General features: G+C 49.0%; 1 protein-coding gene across 4 annotated transcripts in view; it reads left to right on the forward strand.

Moving 5' to 3' along the window:
* Dnmt3a (DNA methyltransferase 3 alpha) overlaps positions 1-19,397 on the forward strand; it is a 119,168-nt gene that overhangs the window by 29,967 nt on the left and 69,804 nt on the right. For all 4 annotated transcript variants that reach the window (XR_003486954.2, XM_027424549.2, XM_035448203.1 and 1 more), the window contains exon 2: positions 11,204-11,443. Coding sequence is in view for 3 of the 4 variants with exons in the window: in XM_027424549.2 (XP_027280350.1) it covers positions 11,381-11,443 (63 nt within the window). In the remaining variant the exon portion in view is untranslated. The remainder of the gene's footprint in view (positions 1-11,203; positions 11,444-19,397) is intronic.

The raw sequence follows: 19,397 nt of genomic DNA on the forward strand, positions 1-19,397 counted from the left end.
TGACTCCTGAGAACAATTCCAGCTCTTTCACAGCATCTATTTTGGGCATAAGCCTTTTGTTCTCCCTGCTTTAGGGGCTGTGTCATGGTAACCATTAGCACAAGCACAGGAGTCTATGATTCAGACTCCTCTCCTCCCCTGAGGCTGCCATAGTGGCGGGGAGGTGTAGCATGCTCATGGATGCTTCTGGTGGTGGAGCTATGGTTTCTGGGGGGTATGAGATGCTTTCATGATGACTCCTGAGTCAGCCGGGCTCTGAAGTGACGACAGGATGGCGGGACTGTTGGCCCGTCACCAGAGGCTTTTGGTGTTCTGTGGGCAGCTGGTAGGCTGGGTGCAAGTGACACTTCTGAAAGTGGGAGCAAATGGGATGGTGATGTCATCTCACCCAGAAGTGGAACCAAGATCTCCTGTCCCTTCTACCCAGTCCCAGCCTTGTGACCCAAAGAGGCTTTGGCAGAAGGTAGGGGAAACCCTGATTGATGTCCCACTCAGCTTTCTGCTTGGACCACCTTTGTGGATGATGGCGTGATGAGGGAGGGGGATAAGCCCTGGACCCACAGGAGTCACCTCTACCTCTTTCCCAACTCAAATAGGACACTCAGCCATGTGGCCGTTACGCAGGAGCTGGGGTCCCTCAGGATCACTGGCAGTACCTTTGACACTGGGGTCTATGCTTAGCATGCCCTACTGGGTGCTGTCCTAAGGGCTTTGGAGTGGGCTGGACTTAGATCTATGATCCTGCACTGGCCTGTCCCAGCTGTGGTCCATAGGATCCTCCATCCTTTCTTAAAAACATGGGCAACAACAGACCTTGCTTCTTAGATTTTGTTATAAGGACTGAATGCAACAATTAACACCTTCAAGTGCTTGTCACATCAGGCTCTCAGCAAAGCACTACCTTAGAAGGTGGTGGTTGTTCCCCACTCCCACCAGCCCCCAAACTGAACCAGGAGTAAGATGGGCTGGAAACTGTTTCCTGACCTATATGTGCCTAAGTGACTATAGCCACAAAAGTCCTGAGCTAATTACGAGAGATTGTGGTGGATGGGATGGCCTTTGAGTGACAGGATGGCCTTTGAACCTTGCTCCTCTTACTGTGACCTTGGGGCAGTTTAGGAACCTTCCTAGACCTCATTTTCCTCATCTGGGAAATGGGGATAAAAATAGTACTCACTCCAGATGGTGGGCTGTTGTGTGAGCATTAATGAGATGTTGACATCGTAAAGCTCTATTCACAAGCATGGAGTGGCGTGGCGTAGGAGCCTAATAAGCACAGCTTCTGGCTGAGCGACGTCCACTTGTGGGCACTCCAGGGATTTTCAGAAAGGAGAGAAATCTGTGGGTGGATGAGTCAGACTCTAATAATTGTGAAGATTTATCGATGTTTTCTCAGTGCCAGGCACTCTAGGAAGCATTTTTAATTCATTACTTTTTCAGTCTCTCCATAGTTTTGCGAGGCAAGTCCTGTTATTCCCTCTATTTACAGTTGAAGAACCTGAGGCCAACCCGATTCAAGAAAAAAGGTCAAGGTTTGGACCAGCCTGGCTTCCTGGAGGGCTTCCCAGAGCTTGCAACCAGCTCCTGAGTCAGGCTCCTGTTGGCCTCCTCAGACTTGCTCACAGTACAGGAAGTGCCCTCACCTCAGGTGGGCCAGTGCAGTGCCCAGGCAACTGTTACCTTTGATTCCTTCTCTTCATCCCTTGGCTCTTTGTTCTGGGCCTTACTTATCCCATGTGGCCTCCAGACAGTGACTGGCAACCCCCTCACTCACTTTTGACTCTTCTCATCTTTCTGTAGCATTGGTTGAAAAAAGTTCCAGGTAATGCCTCTGATTGGCTCTGTCAGGTCACACGTTCACTCTGCACTCAGGGTGGGTCTGGGGAGGGAATCCAAGCACAACCAAAATCTCCAGAAGGGAGGGAGGGACTTTGATGCTCTGACATTGGGCTGTTTGAGTGGAACAAGGATTCCAAGGCTTCGGGTCTGTGGGTGCTGATGGGTTATTTTGGTTGAGTGATACACAGGCCCTAGCTGAAGTGAGGAGGAGCTGAGACCTACAGCATCAGTTCTGAACTGTTGAGGAGGTTGAGCCTGGAGAGGAAGGTGGAGATGGTGTTGGGGACAGTGGGTGGGACCAACTTGAGGCCTCAGAAGGAGGCTGGGTTGTGGGACTTTGATCTGAGGTGTGGCTGATGAGGGGGTCTGTGGTTGGGATGTATTCAGCATCAACACCCCCAGTTTGGGAGTGATGAAAATGAGGTGATCTCATGGGCTGGACTGAGAGCTTGTACATTTGGAGGACTGGGTACTTCATGAGGGACAAGGTGCATGCTGGGAAGGAGGTAGCTGGTGATGGAAGTGTGTGGGTGTGAGGAGCCGAGGTTGGTTGTTCTGTGGGACGTGATAATTTTTCTGAACAACAGAGGGGGAATGGCTGAAGCTTTTCTCCTGTTTCCAGAGGACAGGCAGAGGCTACACACCACCAGTGGGCGTGGTGGAGTTGAAGGCCTTTTCCCTAGTCCCAGTCCCTCCTGGTAAATTGTCTTTCCTAACAGTAAGTAGTACATACAGAGGGTCTAGGAAGCAGAATACCAAGATGATGCAGGTGGTCCTTGCCAACACCTCTGCCTTCTCAGAGGCAGCCACTATTGATCCTTTTAGATGTGTCCTCCAGCAATCTTTATTTATTTCTGCACATAATGAAGACTTTTTTGATCCCTCTATATAGATATTTTTTCATTGATTTCCTGTTTAATATATATATTCTCTTTTGAAACATCATTACATTTTATTTGTGTGTGTGTGTGCGCACGCGCGCGCGCGTGCGTGTGTGTGTGTGTGTGTGTGTGGTGGCTGCATGTTTGTGTGCACTCCACTGTGGTATTAAACTCAGATCATCAGGCTTGGTGGCAAGAGCCTTTATCCACTGGACCACCCTAAATTGTTTTTGCAGTAGGTTTACTATTAACAATACCCTTCCAGTATCCATTCAGAAATGTGTAGTATGCTTGTGTTCATGTATGTAGATATCTGCTTCTTGCATGAATAATAAAAAATGGCCATGTTCTGATTCTCTGAACCTATGGTTATGTTACCTCACGTGATCAAAGGGACTTAACAGATGTGATTAAATTAAAGACCTTGAAATGGAGAGATTATCCTGGATTATCTGAATTGTAAACACAGGGCCCTTAGAAATGAAAGATGACTGCAGGAGCAGAGTATCAGTACCGTAAGAGATAGCTTTGGAGATGGGAGGGGCTGTGAACCAAGGAAAGTGGTCCACCTCTAGAAGCTGGGACAAGTCAGAGAGTGGGTTCTCCCTAGAATCTGTAGGAAAGAATGCAGGCCTGCCGGCACCTTAACCTTAGCCTTTGGAGAACCACTGTGACTTCTAATGTGCAGGGTTGTCAGATAAATCTGTTCTTTTAAGCCACTCATTTTGTGTTACATAAAATGTCTGTGCAGTGTGTGTGTGTGTGTGTGTGTGTGTGTGTGTGTGTGTGTGTGTGTGTAAGCACCTTTGTTAAACTAAAATAATATTTTCATTATTATGTCAGTTATTCACAGCTGAGCCTAGTAAGTTTCCTTTTCATTTTCTCCTGTAGTTAGTAATTGCCTTGTTTTTCACAGTCCTTCTGCCTTCCTGCCTTCCTGCCTTCCTTCTGGTTTTTCAAGACAGTGTTTCTCTGTATAGCCCTGGCTGTCCTGGAACTCACTCTGTAGACCAGGCTGGCCTCAAATGCAGAGGTCCACCTGCCTCTGCCTCCTTATGTTGGGATTAAAAGTGAGCACCACCACCACCACCACCGGCTTGCCTTGTTTTCTTTGTGCCTGTTGCTAATTCCTTCTACTGTTCTGATAGCCATCAGAATGGTTTTGCATAGAGACAGTAACAGCAGGTTGAAAATATTTCTGTCCGTTTTTCAGGTCTGTACTCACTCGCCCTGGGTCCACTGTTTATTCTCTAGACACATGGCTGTAATAGCTGACACTGGTGATGTCCTTGGAACTCTTTACCTGCTATTTGTGACTATTTCTGTGCCTTCCTCTTGCTCAGTTCAACCCCCTGGCTTGGAGCATGTCCTCTAGGACAGGTGACTAAATATCCAAATGCAGGCAGTACCTGGGTTCTGGTCCAGTGGCAGATGGCAGGGCCTGGCAGGCCTGTGTCTTGAGTCAGGCTGTCATGGCAAAGAACCCTTCCCTTTGTCTCATGTGCTGGTTGCCCTGTATTGTAGATATTTTCCCAAGCTTCCTTCTAATACAGTGAGAGACCTTGTTTGACTGAAAGTGTCTTTACTTAGTGACACTTAAATGATTAAATGGCAGGGTAAATCACTCTGAAGAAGTGAGGTTTGTTTCTTTTCCTTTTTTTCCCCAGGCAGCATCTTACCATGTAGCCTTGACAGACCTGAAACTTACTATATAGACCAGGTTGTCCTTAAACTCATAGCAAGCCTCCTGTCTCAGCCTTTCCAAGGAGCTGGGATAACAGCACAATCATGTCCATCTGTTTTTCTTTTTAATGAACCACTTCTATTCAATGACGAATATTAATTTTCTACTATACGCAGGTTTTGGTGCACATTGTCAGATATTTTTGCAAGTGTGTTCATGTGGGTGTGTGAATGTGTGTGTTTGAGTGTACGTATGTGTGTGTGTGTGTGTGTGTGTGTGTGTGTGTGTGTGTGTGTGTGTGTTTGAGTGTACACATGTGTGTGTGTATGTGCAACACTGTCTGGTGTTTCTCTGGTCTCCACCTCTATCTTCTGGGACAGAAGTGTGCTGGAATTACAGACACATGTGCTTTTGTGTGGATTCTTGGGATCTAAGCCCCCTGCCGTGCCAGTACAACAAGCTCCATCTGAAGAGCCCCTCTCCTGCCTACACTATGGCATTTCAGTACTTCCACGTGATGCGCTCGTCTGTCAGGGTATTGGCGTAACCATCACCTCAAACGTCACTCATTTCTTTGTGTTAGCACCAGTCCGACTCCTAGTTGCTCTCCTGTTCTGCAGAACATGGAAGTTACTCCTTCATGAAGCTGGAGAGATGGCTCAGCAGGTAGGAGTGCTGGCTGCTCTTGCACAGAGCCTGAGTTCTGTTCCTGGCACCCATAGGTGCCCTGGAATCCATTTCTTGGGGATGCAGTGCCCTCCGTTGGCCTCTGAGGGAGCCCACACATATGGTATACCTAGTCACACACATACAAAACACATAAAAAACTTTTTAAAAAAAGTTATTACTTGTATCTAGCTGTACCCCTTACTCACTAACCATCTTTTCTTTCCTCACATGCATCTCTTCCCTTCATCTGGTAACTGCTAGTCTGTACTTTTTTATGTGAGACCGACATATAAAACAGCTTTCTCCTCTTCCTCTTCTCTGAGGCAGGTTCTCACTATGTAGCTCTGACAGGCTTGGAACTTGCTATGTAGACCAGACTGTCCTTAAACTCACAGAGATCGGCCTGTCTCTGCCTCCCAAATGCTGACGTTAAAGACGTGAGCCACTATATATGGCCAAACTTTTACATGTAAATAATGTCATGTGGTATTTGCCTTTCTATGCCTGATTTCTTTTCTTTTCTTTCTTTTTTATTTTTCAAAACAGGGCTTTGGAGCCCTTCCTAGCACTCACTCTGTAGACCAGGCTGGCCTGGAACTCACAGAGATCCACCTGCTTCTGCCTCCCAAGTGCTGGGATTAAAGGTGTGCACCACCAATGTTTGGCTACCATGCCTGATTTCTTTTTTCTTTTCTTTTTTTTTTCTTTTTCAGTCAGTGTTTCTCTGTGTAATCTTGGCTGTACTGGAACTCTCCTTGTAGACCAGGTTGGCCTCAAACTCACAGAAATCCTTCTGCCTCTGTCTCCAGAGTGGTGGTACATAAGTCATGAGCCACCACTGCCCTGTAATTTATTTCTTTTAAAATGAAGATTCATTCATTCATTTGTTTGTTTATTTTGTGTCTATGAGTGTTCTAGCTTCATGTATTACTTTATGCCAGAAGAGGGCACCAGATTCCACAAGAAATGGTTGTGAACCGCCATGTAGTTGATGGGAATTGAACTCAGGACCTCTGGAAGAGCAGCCAGCGCTCTTAACTGTGAGCCATCTTTCCAACCCCAGTGATTTATTTCTTAATCTAAGGTGCTCCCAGCCTTTCCATGTGGCTGCAAATGGCAGTTTTGTTGTTTTATAATTGAACAATACTCAATTGGGCATAAATCTTCTCTTTATTTGGTCATCTTTTGGTTGATTCTCTATTGCAAATAGTACCTCAGTAAATATGAGAGTACAGGTGTCTTAGATATTTTTCATCTCTTTTGGATTTGTGTAGGTATGATAGTAGGCCAGTGAGATCATGGATCGTACGATAAATCATTTTATTTCTAGTCAGCCACTGAGTTTTGTGTTTCTACTACCATGATTTTATATTTCTAGAAGTTCCTTTTTTAAAAAATGCATTTATTTTTTAGCAATGTGTATGTATTTGTGTCTGTGTGTTTATATGTCTGTATGTGTGTGTGTGTGCTTTATGTGTGTCTGTGTGTCTGTATGTGAATGTGATACACGAGGAAGCCAGTGGTGTCACATCCCCAGAAAATAGAATTACAGGTGGTTGTAAGGCAGTTGGCATGAGTGCTGTGTAGGTGGGGGTTTTCTGTTCTGACAGCCTGCTCCCAAATAACTACATAGAGACATTAATTATAAGTGATCGGCTGATAGCTTAGGCTTGTTACTAACTAGTTCTTTCAACTTAAATTAACTGTATTTCTTATCTGTGCTCTATTACATGGCGGTACTTTTTTCAGCATGGCATGTTCATCTCCTGCTTTCTCTGCTTCTGGCTGGTGACTCTGCCCTTCTTCTTCCTAGCCTCTCTTTTTGTCTAAAAGTCCTGCCTAAGCTCTACCTGCCTAGCTATTGGTTATTTAGCCCTTTATTAAATCAATGAGAACAACAGATACAGTGTACGAAAAGATTGTTCCGCAGCATGCTGGGAGCTGAACTCCGTCATCCTCTCTAAGAGCAGTGCGTCTCTCCAGCCCCTAGTTCTTTTCTGTTTTCTAACTTTTGTTTTTCAGTCATGTCACAATCTTGTTTTGTGGCTACAGAAACATTTTCTCTGTATCTAACATTTGTTTTGCCAAGTTCCTGTTGCCATCTTTGTTTTTTGTACATTTGGTTTGATGTTATTTATTCTGGTCCCTGTCTTCCAATTCAGATGCTTTCCTAAAACATCTTTTGGCCCTTGATTGACTTTTCTAGATTAAGAACAGGGGATTGCAGGAGGCAGAAGCAGGTAGAGCTCTGTGAGTTCTAAGCCAGCCTAGTCTATGTAGCAAGTTCCAAGCCACCCAAAGCTACATAGTGAGACCTTTAAATAAATAAGTGATGAACTGGGGACTGGCCAGGTGTGATGGTTCATACCTGAAATCACTGCTCAGGTGGTAGAAGTAGGAAAATCTTTAGTTTGAGGCCATCCTAGGCTACACAGAAAGTTCCAGGCCAGTGCTATAATAAGATCCTGTCTCAAAAATAAAACAAACAAAAAACCAAAACAAACAACTGAAACCAACTAATCCAGAGAAGGTGTTTGTAAGCTCTGACCCTGAAGGCTTGTCAACTCTCAGATCTACACTGGTGGACCAGACAGGCAGTCCTGGCCCCATTATGGTGAGTGCTGCATCCTTAGGCCTTTGCCCTAGAGGAAATCTGGGCCCAGCAGCCACTGTGTTCCAGCCCAGTGGGGGAAGAGCCTAAGAACTTATATCAGCATTTAAATGAACTGCTTGGCTGGATGTGTCAGCTCTCCCTCAGCCATTTTGCCCTCCAGAGAATCTAAAGAGGCGACTTCAGGAGAAGCAGGTGTAGAGATGGTTCTTGCTCCAGCCTCTTTATCTTCACACACGTGTCCTCTTCAGTCTAGTCCCACAGGTGCCTGGTGCCATGGCGACAAGTATCTGTTAAGGACTGTGCATTGAAATCAGCTTTCCCACACCTGTCTCTGATATGTCTGTTAAGTTGCTTTCCCAATCTTTAATTTTTGTTGGTAATGTCTTTTCCCTTATTCAGACTGTTCTTGTCATTTCACATCTTCTCTTAAAAAAAAAAAAAAAACTGTGTGGAGGTTGAAGAAGGTAGTAAAATGTGGGGACTAGTTGGTGTTGCTGCACTCCTGGGCATGGTGGCTGTCATCTCAGCACTTGGGTGGTAGAGGCGAAGGATCAGGAGTTCCCAGCTGTGTAGCAAATTTGTGGGCAGCCTGTGCTACATTAGACCCTCTCAGACAACAAAACAGCAACAACAAAAGCAGCTGTCAGGCTAGTTCAGTTAGTGGGGTCCTTGGCATACTTAAGACACTGGGTTTTATCCTTAGCACCACAGAGATCAGACATTGTGGACAGGCTGGTAAATCCCAGCAGGTGGAAGGTGGAGGCGGAGGATCAGGAGTTCAAGGATGAGCATTTCCCCCCAAAGATTGACTTTTATTTGTGTGTGTGTGTGTGTGTGTGTGTGTGTGTGTGTGTGTGTGTGTGTGTGTGTGTGTACTGTGTGTGTGCTGTGGAGGCCAGGAGAGGATGTCAGATCTGGAACTAGAGTTACAGGCTGTTTGGAGGCACCTGGTGTGGGTGCTGGGAGCCAGAGTCCTCTGGAAGAGCAGCAAGCTTTCTTAACCACTGAGCCATCTCTCCAGTCCTAAGGATGAACATTTTTATGCTGTTGTTACACACATTGTTCGGGGGCTCTATGGGCATGAAGAATTATTGAGGAGAAGATAAAAATTGCTGGTGGTGATGGCTGGGTTCACAGTGAGGATTCCTGTTGTGCAACCTTGGCCTGGGTAAGGAGGATGTTGTAGGTGCTACGGGCTGCCGGATCCTGAGGTAGACATTGTGCCTGCTGCTAGCTTGGGACAGTGGTCCAGGAGTTCACTGCTCCCTGTAGCCAAGGTGCCTTGAAAGACGAGTGTGGCTCTCAGGAGCAGGTGGGCACTGCCGTGTCTAGGCTTGTGAACTTGGCCGCTAAGTGGGAGCTTGCCTGGTCACATGGTGACGATTTTAGATAATGCCGAGGGGTTCTGAGGTCTCTGGAGAAACAAAGGTTTGACCCCGGACCACTATTTACTGTGATAACTTTTCATGAAGCTCACATGTCAGGGGCATGGGTGGCCCTAGAGACATTTCCTTCCTTTCCCTTTCATGGGTGACTGCCCTTGTAGTCAGTGCCCTCTGCTGTTCTGCTTTTCCTGCCCACTCCCTCCCTTCCCCCTCTGGGGTCAATACAGGTTCCCCTGTGTCTCTGTGACTGGGGCACAGATAATTGCCTTTGCTTGTTTTGTGCCTGGTCTTTCCATTGTTGAAGGCACCTCTCTAGTCTGCTGGCAGCTCTACTCCTGTTGCCTGTGAGGCCCCACCATCAGGGCAGGTGGGAGCCAGATGACATCCTGAGAGTCAGCTAACCCAGCCAGGACCTTATCTGCTGGCTCTGGGTCCAGCATTCTTTTCTGCCAATTGCACCTCTGTGCCATCATCCACTTCTCAGGGTTTTGGTGTGGGGTGATTGGAAACGACTGTGGTCACAAAGGGCAAACTGGAATATGGGAGGACTCATTGGCCAATAGCATCAGGGAAGCCTCTGGGAGCCCTGGCTTGGACCGGTTTTCCTCTTGTGCTGTGGAGAGCAGTTTCTGTGGGCTTGGGGATAAGGGGGACTTAGCTTCCAAGAGCACTCAGCCCCCAGAACTCAGTCATGAGATCTGGCTCGCACCTCAGACATGTCCCAACTGTTTGAGCCTTAGCCTTAACAATAAACTAAGAAAGCTTTCCATGAGTGCCTCGTCACTGTGTGGAGCCACTCTCCCAGGTATTTGGACAGCCAGTCTTCACAGAACCCAGTACCTAGCCAAGCTTAGTGCTGCAGGGAGTAAGGTACCTCCTACCTGGAGCCTGCAGAGATGGGGTGCCACCAATGGCATAGCCTCCTCAGCAAGCCTCACCCGGTTTCTACTTCTGAGGCCTGTTCTCTCCTAGCTCTGCAATGGCCCCTTCAGCTTTCTCCCACCACTGCCAGTGCTGAGCCCAAACTGGGACACCCACCTCCCATGCTGTCACATCCCTGGGGAAAGAGCAGGGCCCATGGGAAACCCAAGCCTGGGCAGGCTCCCGCTCCTGGTTTTCCAGGGAGCTCTGGCAGAGGGGGCTGGGAGGAAAGGCCCAACAGGGAGGGGAGCTGGGAAGCAGAACGGGGAACTGGAAGGGGAAGGGTGTGGGTGGGCTCCGATCCAGCCTACCTCCTACTCTTCCACCGCTGCCAATCCCCTCCCGGGCAGGCACACACTCAAGGCAGGGGCTTGGTGCAGTCTCTTCGGTGGGGGGAGCAGGAACTGCTGTGTGTCTCTTGGAGTGAAGGGGGTTGATTTGTCGCTGTAACACACACACCCTGAGCTGTGGCCTGAGGCTCAGGCTTTGTTATTTCACTGGCTTGCGGCCCACACCTGGAGGAGGAAGAAAAGCCCCTAAAATACAGCTGTGTGTGGGTTTGGAAGGTCTCAAGCCCACCAGTTCTGACAGCAAATGGGGCCAGAGAGGGGCTTGCTGAGAGTGGCTTGCATGCCTGTTCGGTGAGGCTATGGCCTTGGGCTCACTCCTTGCAACCAGAGTCCAGCAAACCATATCCCAGCACAGCCGGTGTAGGGCCTCAGCTTTGTTAGTGGGGTGCTTGGTCCCGGGCAGGCTGAGCAAAGTGACATTCATTTCACTACATCCTGTGGCTGCTGCTCACTTCCTCCTCCACTCAAGGAGCGGTGTGGGTGTGTGGGGCCGGGTGAGGACAGATTAGAAGGAAAATGTAGCTGGGCTAGGGGCCTCTGGTGGCTGGGGTTTCCCAGGGACTGGCTGGGGTGGGAGGGAGGGTTGCGGAAATGTTCAGAGGGAAGAAAACCAGAGAAGAGAGGAGCAGGAGGCCTCTGGAAGTCCCAAAAGTGGCACACACTACGCCTTTGAGTTTCTGAAAGCGATTGTCATAGCCTCCAGGCTCTCAGAGGAGGTGGAGGCTGCCTCGATTTCTCACACTCTGGAAGGCTGGCGAGACTGGGAGAAAAGAGGTCAGAGGCCAGGCTGGCCCTGGGCTGGACACTAGTCCTGGGAGGGAGTGGGCTATACCCTGCTAACCAACTTCTCTTCTCCACAGGCAGAGCCACCTGAAGGCCAGCACTGAGGCAGCACTGTTCCAGGGGCTTGACATCAGTATCGATGTTTAAGTTTTAGCTCTTGCTTACAAAGACCACAAGAATTCCGGCTCTGAAGCCCAGCAGCCCCACAGAGCCCTAGAAGCCCCAGCCTGCCTCCTACTGCCCAGCTGCCAGCAATGCCCTCCAGCGGTCCCGGGGACACCAGCAGCTCCACTTTGGAGCGGGAGGATGATCGAAAGGTGAGCAGCCTGCTTGGCTCCCCTGTGGCTAGTGCCCAGGGAGGGAGAGGGGCCTGTCCCCACATAATGAGAAGTTAAATTCTGAAGTGAGAAGGACCTTGAGCTCAGGTAGTCTGGTTCCAGGACCTTAGCTATAGCCACTGTGGTCTTTGAGCACAGGCTTTGAGGGGTCATCCTTGCAGGGGAGTCCCAAAAACCTGAATTTCTTTTTGGATCTGCTCTATGCTAGCTGTGAGACATCAGGTAAGCTACTGTACCTCTGTTGTTGGAGCTGCCTGTTTCCCCCTTGTAGCTTTCTGGGCACTATAGACATGAGGTGATCTGCCCACACAGATTCACACACGTGGCTGTGTTCAGATGTTCAGGAGCAAGTGACACCGTCAACCATTGGAGATAATGATGTCACCACCCACCTAGGCTCCAAAGTGAGTGTCATTGGGTAACCCTTGATGTGGCACTGGGCCATGGAACCAGTGACTTCTGTGTTTTCAGAGTCCCCTAAGAGGTGATCTTTCACCCTTTTACTGAACTCCAAGTTGGGATCAAGTCAGTAAAAGAAAGATTTCATCAGATGGGTGGGAATCCCTGACGGGGCCACAAAAGTGGACCTGTGGCCACAAACTCCAACACTGGAATCTGTGTCTCCTCTGTCGGTGTATGTACTTCACTGTCCTGCCTCTCTGAGCCACTGGGAGAGGTACGAAGTTTGTTTTTCTGACAAGGGATGGCCATATGCTCAGATGTGGGGTCTCTGAGCCCCCTGGGCAACAGCTGGGACCCCTCCACCCACACTCGGTTCCTTCCTGCCTAGCTCATCCTTAATGTGCGTTTCTGTGTTCTCGGTGTGTTCCATCCATTGTTCCTTTTGTCTCAGGGACAACCCTTGAAACATGTGAGGTAAGGCAGGTGACCCTGGTTTACAGAAGGAGCTGCTGAACTTGGTTGTAAGCCCAGATGGGAGTGTGGTCTCTTGTCACCTGGATCTTACCTTCCCATAACCACCCATATCTTGATGTAGACAAGAGTCCTACCCCCAGTATACATATGTGCACATAGGTGTGCACACAAAAGGTCCAGGGGCCCAGCATGTAACCCTGCCCAGTGGTGTGGGTGTGTGTGTGTGTGTGTGTGTGTGTGTGTGTGTGTGTGTGTAGTCATGTGTACTGACAAGATGGGAGTCAGGTGTACTCCTGGACTGGGTTCTTGGTAGCTTTCAGTTTATCCCCTCCCCTTTGGACATGGTCTCCTGCAGTCCAAGGTGGTCTTAAATGCCCTGTGTAGTAAAGGATGACCTTGAACTTCTGATCCTCCCACCTCCCCCTCCTGAGTGCTGGGCCAGGCTTGTACTGCCCCAACTGGCTTATGGAGTGTTCAAACCCAGCCTAGTGTGTACTCAGCTACATCCCCAGTCCTCCAGCCTCCCCCTTCTAATCCCATGGGAAATGACTAGACAGTCTAAGTTCCCTGTAGGCCTTCTGAATTCCTCTTGCTCTGAACTCAAGTAGTTCACAGACCTTGGCCGTAGTGCTGGGGATACTTACAGTCTCTTGGCTCCTATGATGGCAATTGTGCGATAGCTAATTCACTCCTTACCTTGGGCCTAGCTTTGTTTCTCTGCTAGATTGGGTGACCCTGAGCCTCCTGCCCTGGCTCCATGCTCTTATGGATGCTGACACCCCTTCACATATTCTTCAGACACCCCCGCAGGTGGGCAGACTCCTGTTGTCAGACTATGCACCCCACTCTGCACAGCAACAAGGCAGGTGGTCTCTGTATTGTGATAGTTCCTTATGGAGCAGAGGAAGAACACTGTACAAGGAGTCAGAAGTCCCAGGTCCCAGTCCTGGGGCTACTACTTATGGGAGATGTGACTTCAAGCCATCTGGGCCTGTGTTTGCTCAGCTGAAAAATGGGGATAGTGACTCTAGCTTCGCCTGTCTTACAAAGTCAGATGAGGTCACGGGCGGGGAAGAGCCCTGCAGACAGCAAAGTCTGGTCCAATTATGAGGGATTACGATTGCTATTATTATCTACCCATAGTAACTACTCTGGCTCGGGTGGCAACAAACACACACCCAGCCCTAGATCCGGGACTGATAGAACAAGCATACTCACATACTGGCAGGGGCCATTATACCAAAAGATGACAGCAATCTGCATAGACAAAGGCTGGGGCCTGGCTGGTCCTCCTTTTTAACCACCTACACCCACAGCACATATGCTGGCTCACCTGGCTCCCGCCTTAGTACCTGTGGACTGGCTCCATCAGCACCACAGAGCCACCTGGTAAAAGGCAGGTAGAGGCACTGACAATTGCTATAATGGACCTTAAAAGCCAGCCTGGGGCAGGGACATTGTGTAGCTGCAAACGGGGGACATGGACTTTGCTCTATAGCCAAAGAGCCTACAGAGGTGCCACAGACACCTGGCACAATGGAACCATCTGCTGAGCCTGAGGGAAGGGGTGAGGCTCCTGCTGGCACCACCTGCCTGTCTAGCCTAATCCTTGCTGCCTCTAGATACCATTTGTGCCCTGCCTGGGTTTAGGCCTTGTTTTTGCCTTCCCTCTCCTGCTGGATACTTCCTTGATTGTCCTCCTCTCTGGAAAAGCCCTGGCTATACTCTTGTGGGTTACAGTTTGCAGGAGACACTGTGACTCCTATGTGACTCCCAAACCAGCCACATCGGCATCTCCTTTCAACATGTGGGAACTGCAAGGTGCAAGCCCCTGCCTGACCTACAGAGTTGAGAGCTCTGGGGAAGGGTCCCTGGGGGTCTGTCACCCACATGCCAGGAGGGCGAGGTTTACAACCCCTCTCTTGCACGTGATTCCCAAGGTCTGCAGTAACATGAAGTAGGAGGAATGCCATGGATGGGAGCCAAAAGGCATCAAACTCCACCAGGGAGCCCAGGGCCAGGCAGGGGGTGTGCGTGTAGGGTGACGGACAAAAGGGGCTGTGCACAGTGCCTCTGAGAGTTCACAGAAGGGTCTATGGAAGTGAGCCCCATTCTTGCACCCTGCCATTTGTGAGCTGGGCAGGGGTTGCTGCTTGAGGAGACTGAGAGTGGAGGGCTGGTGGAGGGATTGGACCAGTGCATTGGTAAATGAGTCTACAGCACAGGGCTAGGGTGTAGGGAGACAAGGAACTCAGAGAGGAAATGGAAGTACATGCCATCCCTGTGGAAGGAAGGAACAAGAACACTCAGGGGCTTCCTCAGACCCCCACTTATGAATTGGAGTCAGCTGGGGTCTAGGCCCCAGGCTATTTCCATGATCTCCATGCTGCTATTTTCTCTGGCTTTAGATACTTTGGTGGGGGATGTCCTTTTTCAGCAACAATACTTTGTGGCCAAAATGCATTGAGCATTGGCTATTTGCTAGACACTCTATATGCATTATTTTATTTCTTACAGTTATCTCAAAGGCACAGAGATTCTTATGATTTTCTCTTATTAAGGACCAAATTGAAGCTGGGAGATGCTAAGTCACTGGTCTGCAGTCTCCCCGGGTGCTGTTCAGGGTCCTCCCAGGTTAAGGGATGGAGTGAACAGCAGCTTCCAGCTGTGCTGCCTAAATGTGTTGCATGGATTTCTCCTGCTGCAGATTCAGAGTATTTAGAATGAAAATTGAAGGTATGTGTAGCTCTTCCCTTGTGGATGTCAAAGGCATTTCTTCTCCAGCAGGAGTGGACACATGCCTGCACATGTACACACAGACACACAGACACACAGATACACACACACACACACACACACACACACACACACACACACACACACACACACGCAAATAAATCTTCCTCATTGAAGACACTACTGTGGGCATCTCACTTCTTTCCATCCCTCACCCTTTGGATGTATTGTTCTTTTTCTTCCTCCCTCCAACCCTGTCTTCAGACTTCCTTACCTTTCAAGGGTCCCCTTGCACAGCTCAGTTGCACAAGTCTGCAAGATGAACCGGTTGGCCCTGAACTAGTGAAGGACAGGGGTAGGAGGGCATAAAGATGGTAAGACCATGCCATATCTGGTGGGCTGGTCCTCTGGCAGCTTGCCCCTCCTGCCCTTCTGTTTTGGGGTGGAGGAAACTACAATAGTACAGATTTGGCCTGAGAGTTCAAAAGAATGTGCATGAGTGTGTGTGTGTGTGTGTGTGTGTGTGTGTGTGTGTGTGTGTGTGTGTGTGTGTGTGCGTGCGCGCGCGCCCATGCGACTAAGTCTGGGGCTCTTTCCTTCCCTCCCTCCTCCAAGTCCAGTCCAGATGCCTGGCAAGTATAGGGTTCCCCTGGCGCAGAGCTTAAGGGCATCCTTGGGTGAGGTCCCTGTCAGCTTCAATTCCCAGTGCTTCATTTGAAGGCCCCGCAGGTCTGGAGGAACATGGGGCGTTCTGGGGGCTCTGCCTTTATTGCGCTTAGATTCTTCTCCATGATCACTTAGGGTGGGCAGGTCATCAGAGGTTCCTCTGAAGAACATCTCCAGAGGACTTTTATATTTTCATTTTTATTTAAAAAATTGTTTTTGGTGTTTTGCTTGCATTTATGTCTGTGTGAGAGTGTTGGATCCCTTGGAACTGCAGTTACAGACAGTTGTGAGCTGCCATGTGGGTGCTGGGAATTGAACCCTGGTCCTCTGGAAGAGCAGCCTGTGCTCTTAAACTGCTGAGCCATCTCTCCAGCCTCCTTTATTTGAATTTTTAAAAAAAATCATTTATTTTAAATTTCAAGTGTGTGTGTGTGTGTGTCTGTCTGTCTGTCTGTCTGTCTGTCTGTCTGTGTGTGTGTAGGTCTCTGGAGGCTAGAGATGCTGGATCCACTGGAGCTGGAGTTACAGCTGGTTGTGAGTTTTCCCTGATATGAGTGCTGGGAATAGAACTTGGGTCCTCTTAAAAAAGCAATGCACACTTTTAACCACTAAGCCATCTCTCCAGCCCCTCACCCCCATCCCTGGAGGATTTTTAAATAGAGAAAAGCTGATTTTTTTTCCTTTTTACATAGTAATGGCATACACATTTCTACTTAGTGGAGTGATTGAATGCTTGGCACTTGGACAGGCTTCTGATGTACATGGTCCACTAGCCCTGACCAGGACCCAGGTTCTGGCTTATATTGTCTAAAATTCTTTAGAGTTAGATGCTATGAAGCGTCAAGTTTAGCCGTGCTGTCAGAAAGGCCTTGGGTAAGTCAGTCAGGCCCTAGAGACAGACCTGGGCTTGCATCAGGGCTTTTCTGTATGACTCAGCGGCAGGGCCAACACCCGTCTGCCCAGGATGCTTCAGTGAAATGGTGCGTGTGAATGATTTACTTAGGGACCTGCTACATAGTAAGCTAGCCTAATTGATCTAGATTTTGGGTAACTATCATTTATCCTTCTGCTCATTGCCTGCCTGCCTACCTCCATACCAATCTATCTGCCTGTTCCTCTTTGGGGTAGACCACTCGAGGCTGTGAGGGAAGGGAGCCAGGGTGGGGTGTGATGAGTGTGGCCTGGAGTTCTCTCCAAGCCAGGCATGTGAAGACTCTTCTCCAGGTCTGCAGCCACAAATGGCTTGAGGTCCCTGTATGCATGGGATAGAAGGGAGACCAAGGCAGGTGGCAGTGAGATCTACTGCTGCCTGCTGTGTATAGCTCCAGGAGTTTGAGCAGGGACTACAGCCAGGACTACAGTCACTTGGGTCCTTCCTGCTGTATATGATAAGGGGAGGATCAGAGCTCAGCTCTGTTAGGAAAGCAGCTTCCCTAGGGTAAGTGTAGTGAAGACTGGACTCAGCAACGTAGAGGGGACATGGAAAGCTTAGCTTAGCAAATGTCCCAGGACAGGAAATGACTCCTCCTGCCCTGGCACTTGGCCTAGACCCAAGAGGCCTGGTTGTGCCTGTGGCTACCTTTGCAGAGTCACGGGACACTTAAGGTGTCAGCCATTAGTGTCCTACTTCATCGTATGGTGTGGCAAGTTATACAGGCATCTCCTTTATAAACAATTGTTCATAGTAACCTGGGAGACGCCTGCTGTCTTTATCCCCATTCCACAGGTGGGAACAAAGGAGGCTAGGGAACTTGGCAGAGGTCAGGTGGCTGCAAAGTAGTTTCATCGAGACTCCTTCTGTAAATCAGGACAAGTCGGGGGCTGGAGAGATGGCTCAGAGGTTAAGAGCACTGACTGCTCTTCCAGAGGTCCTGAGTTCAATTCTCAGCAACCATATGGTGGCTCACAACCATCTGTAATGAGATCTGGTGCCCTCTTCCAGCCTGCAAGGATACATGGAGGCAGAACATTGTATACATAATAAATAAAAATAAAAAAAGAATCTTAAAAAAAAAATCAGGACAAGTCCAGAGCCCTGGTGGGCGGCTGAAGGTGCAGGCATGAGTGGCTTTGTGCCTGCAGAGCAGTGGCGTCTTCCTCTCTAGCCCTCAGTGTAGCATCAGCCACGGGCTTGTTTCTATGTCATCTCTTGCTCAAGATAGTTCCATTTGTATCCAGCACACAGTAGGTACTTAGTGGATATTTTCATTACATCCTTGTTGCCTGGCCTGCTGGTGTGTGTGTGTGTGGGGGGGGATTGAGACCCAGCCCACTGTGCTTGTATTTGTTCCAAATTAGGTGAGGCAGGCAGCTTTTGGAGGCAGAATTGATAAACTTATGAAGCACCTGCTATGTACAAATACCCATGATCTGTAGGGGACCCCAAAGGGACACTAAGACATGGCTCCTGTCTCCAGGGATGTGGTCACCAAATGTTTGCTAGTGAGCTTTCAGAGATGATTGTGGAAGTGTCTCCAGCAAGTCGTGGTGTTCCCAGGTCCTCAGCCTCTGCCCCTTGCTGTGTAACAAGAACCACCTCTGTAAGGGGACAAGGCATGTCCGCATGTGAGTGTGTGCATGTGGAAACTGTGCGTGTTTTGTGCAGCTCTGTGATGCCCTGCTAGGACTCCTGCAATAGGGTGCCCTGGCAGCCCCAGCAGGGCTTCACCTCCTGCCGAGGACAATTCTTTCATCGAATTCCACGGCCACAGACAACCCCTGGGAGGCCAGCCAGCTGGCAAGGGCTATACATGCTTATTGTCCTGGGAGGCCTGGGCAGGTAGTTGGCTAGACCTGGCAAGTTCATCCTCTTGACTCAAACACCAACTCCAGGCATCTGATCAGCAGACTCTGGGTCAGTGCTTTCTGGTCTGAGCACTGATGGGAACATGGGTGTCTTTCTATTTTGAGAAAGGACTTCCGGCAAAATATCTCCTTGTGGGGCAAGGACACCTGTGTCTAGGCATCGGGAAGCAAGCAGAGAGTGTGATGTGTGCCAGTGAATACCAGGTGTGCATTTCTTGTGTTTTCACTGTGTGTGCTTGCACATGAGTGTGTAGAATACGGCATAGGGGGATATAGAGGAAGCTACACTGGAAAGACCCACAGGCTGGGAGTGAGAAGGTTTGTTTTGTGGCCATTTGTTTTGAAGCCTTCTCGCCTGCCTCTGCCTTCCAAGAATCTCATAGTCTCTCTGAGCTTTTACTATCCGTGTCATAGGAAAATATGACACCCGCTCTGGTTCCTATAAATAAGAATAAAATACAATGAAATAGACTCTGACATGGTAGTGCAGGCCTGTAATCCCAGCACTCAGGAGGTGGAGACAGGAGGATCAGAAGTTCAAGGCCAGCCTCGGGTACTTGAGAGCCTGTTTGAAAACCCAGCAACAAAAAAGAGTGTGTGGGAATGCTCTGTTGATTCTGCTGTACTGTACAAATGTGAGTGATTACCGTTGGCATAGCCAAGCTTGTCAGAAGGCAAAGTTGTGTGTGGCTTAAAATAATCCATCCAGTGAGCTGCACTAAAATGTAGGTCACGTCATAGCCTCAGAAGTGTAGAGAGAGGCTGGTGAGAGCCACTTAATCTAACAGGCCTCGCTTGTTGAAGGTGCCCACAAAGTTGTAAAGGCTTCTAGAGCTGGAAAATGACAATT

The sequence above is a fragment of the Cricetulus griseus genome, chromosome 7, assembly GCF_003668045.3.
Source record: "Cricetulus griseus strain 17A/GY chromosome 7, alternate assembly CriGri-PICRH-1.0, whole genome shotgun sequence".
Lineage (NCBI taxonomy): Eukaryota > Metazoa > Chordata > Mammalia > Rodentia > Cricetidae > Cricetulus > Cricetulus griseus.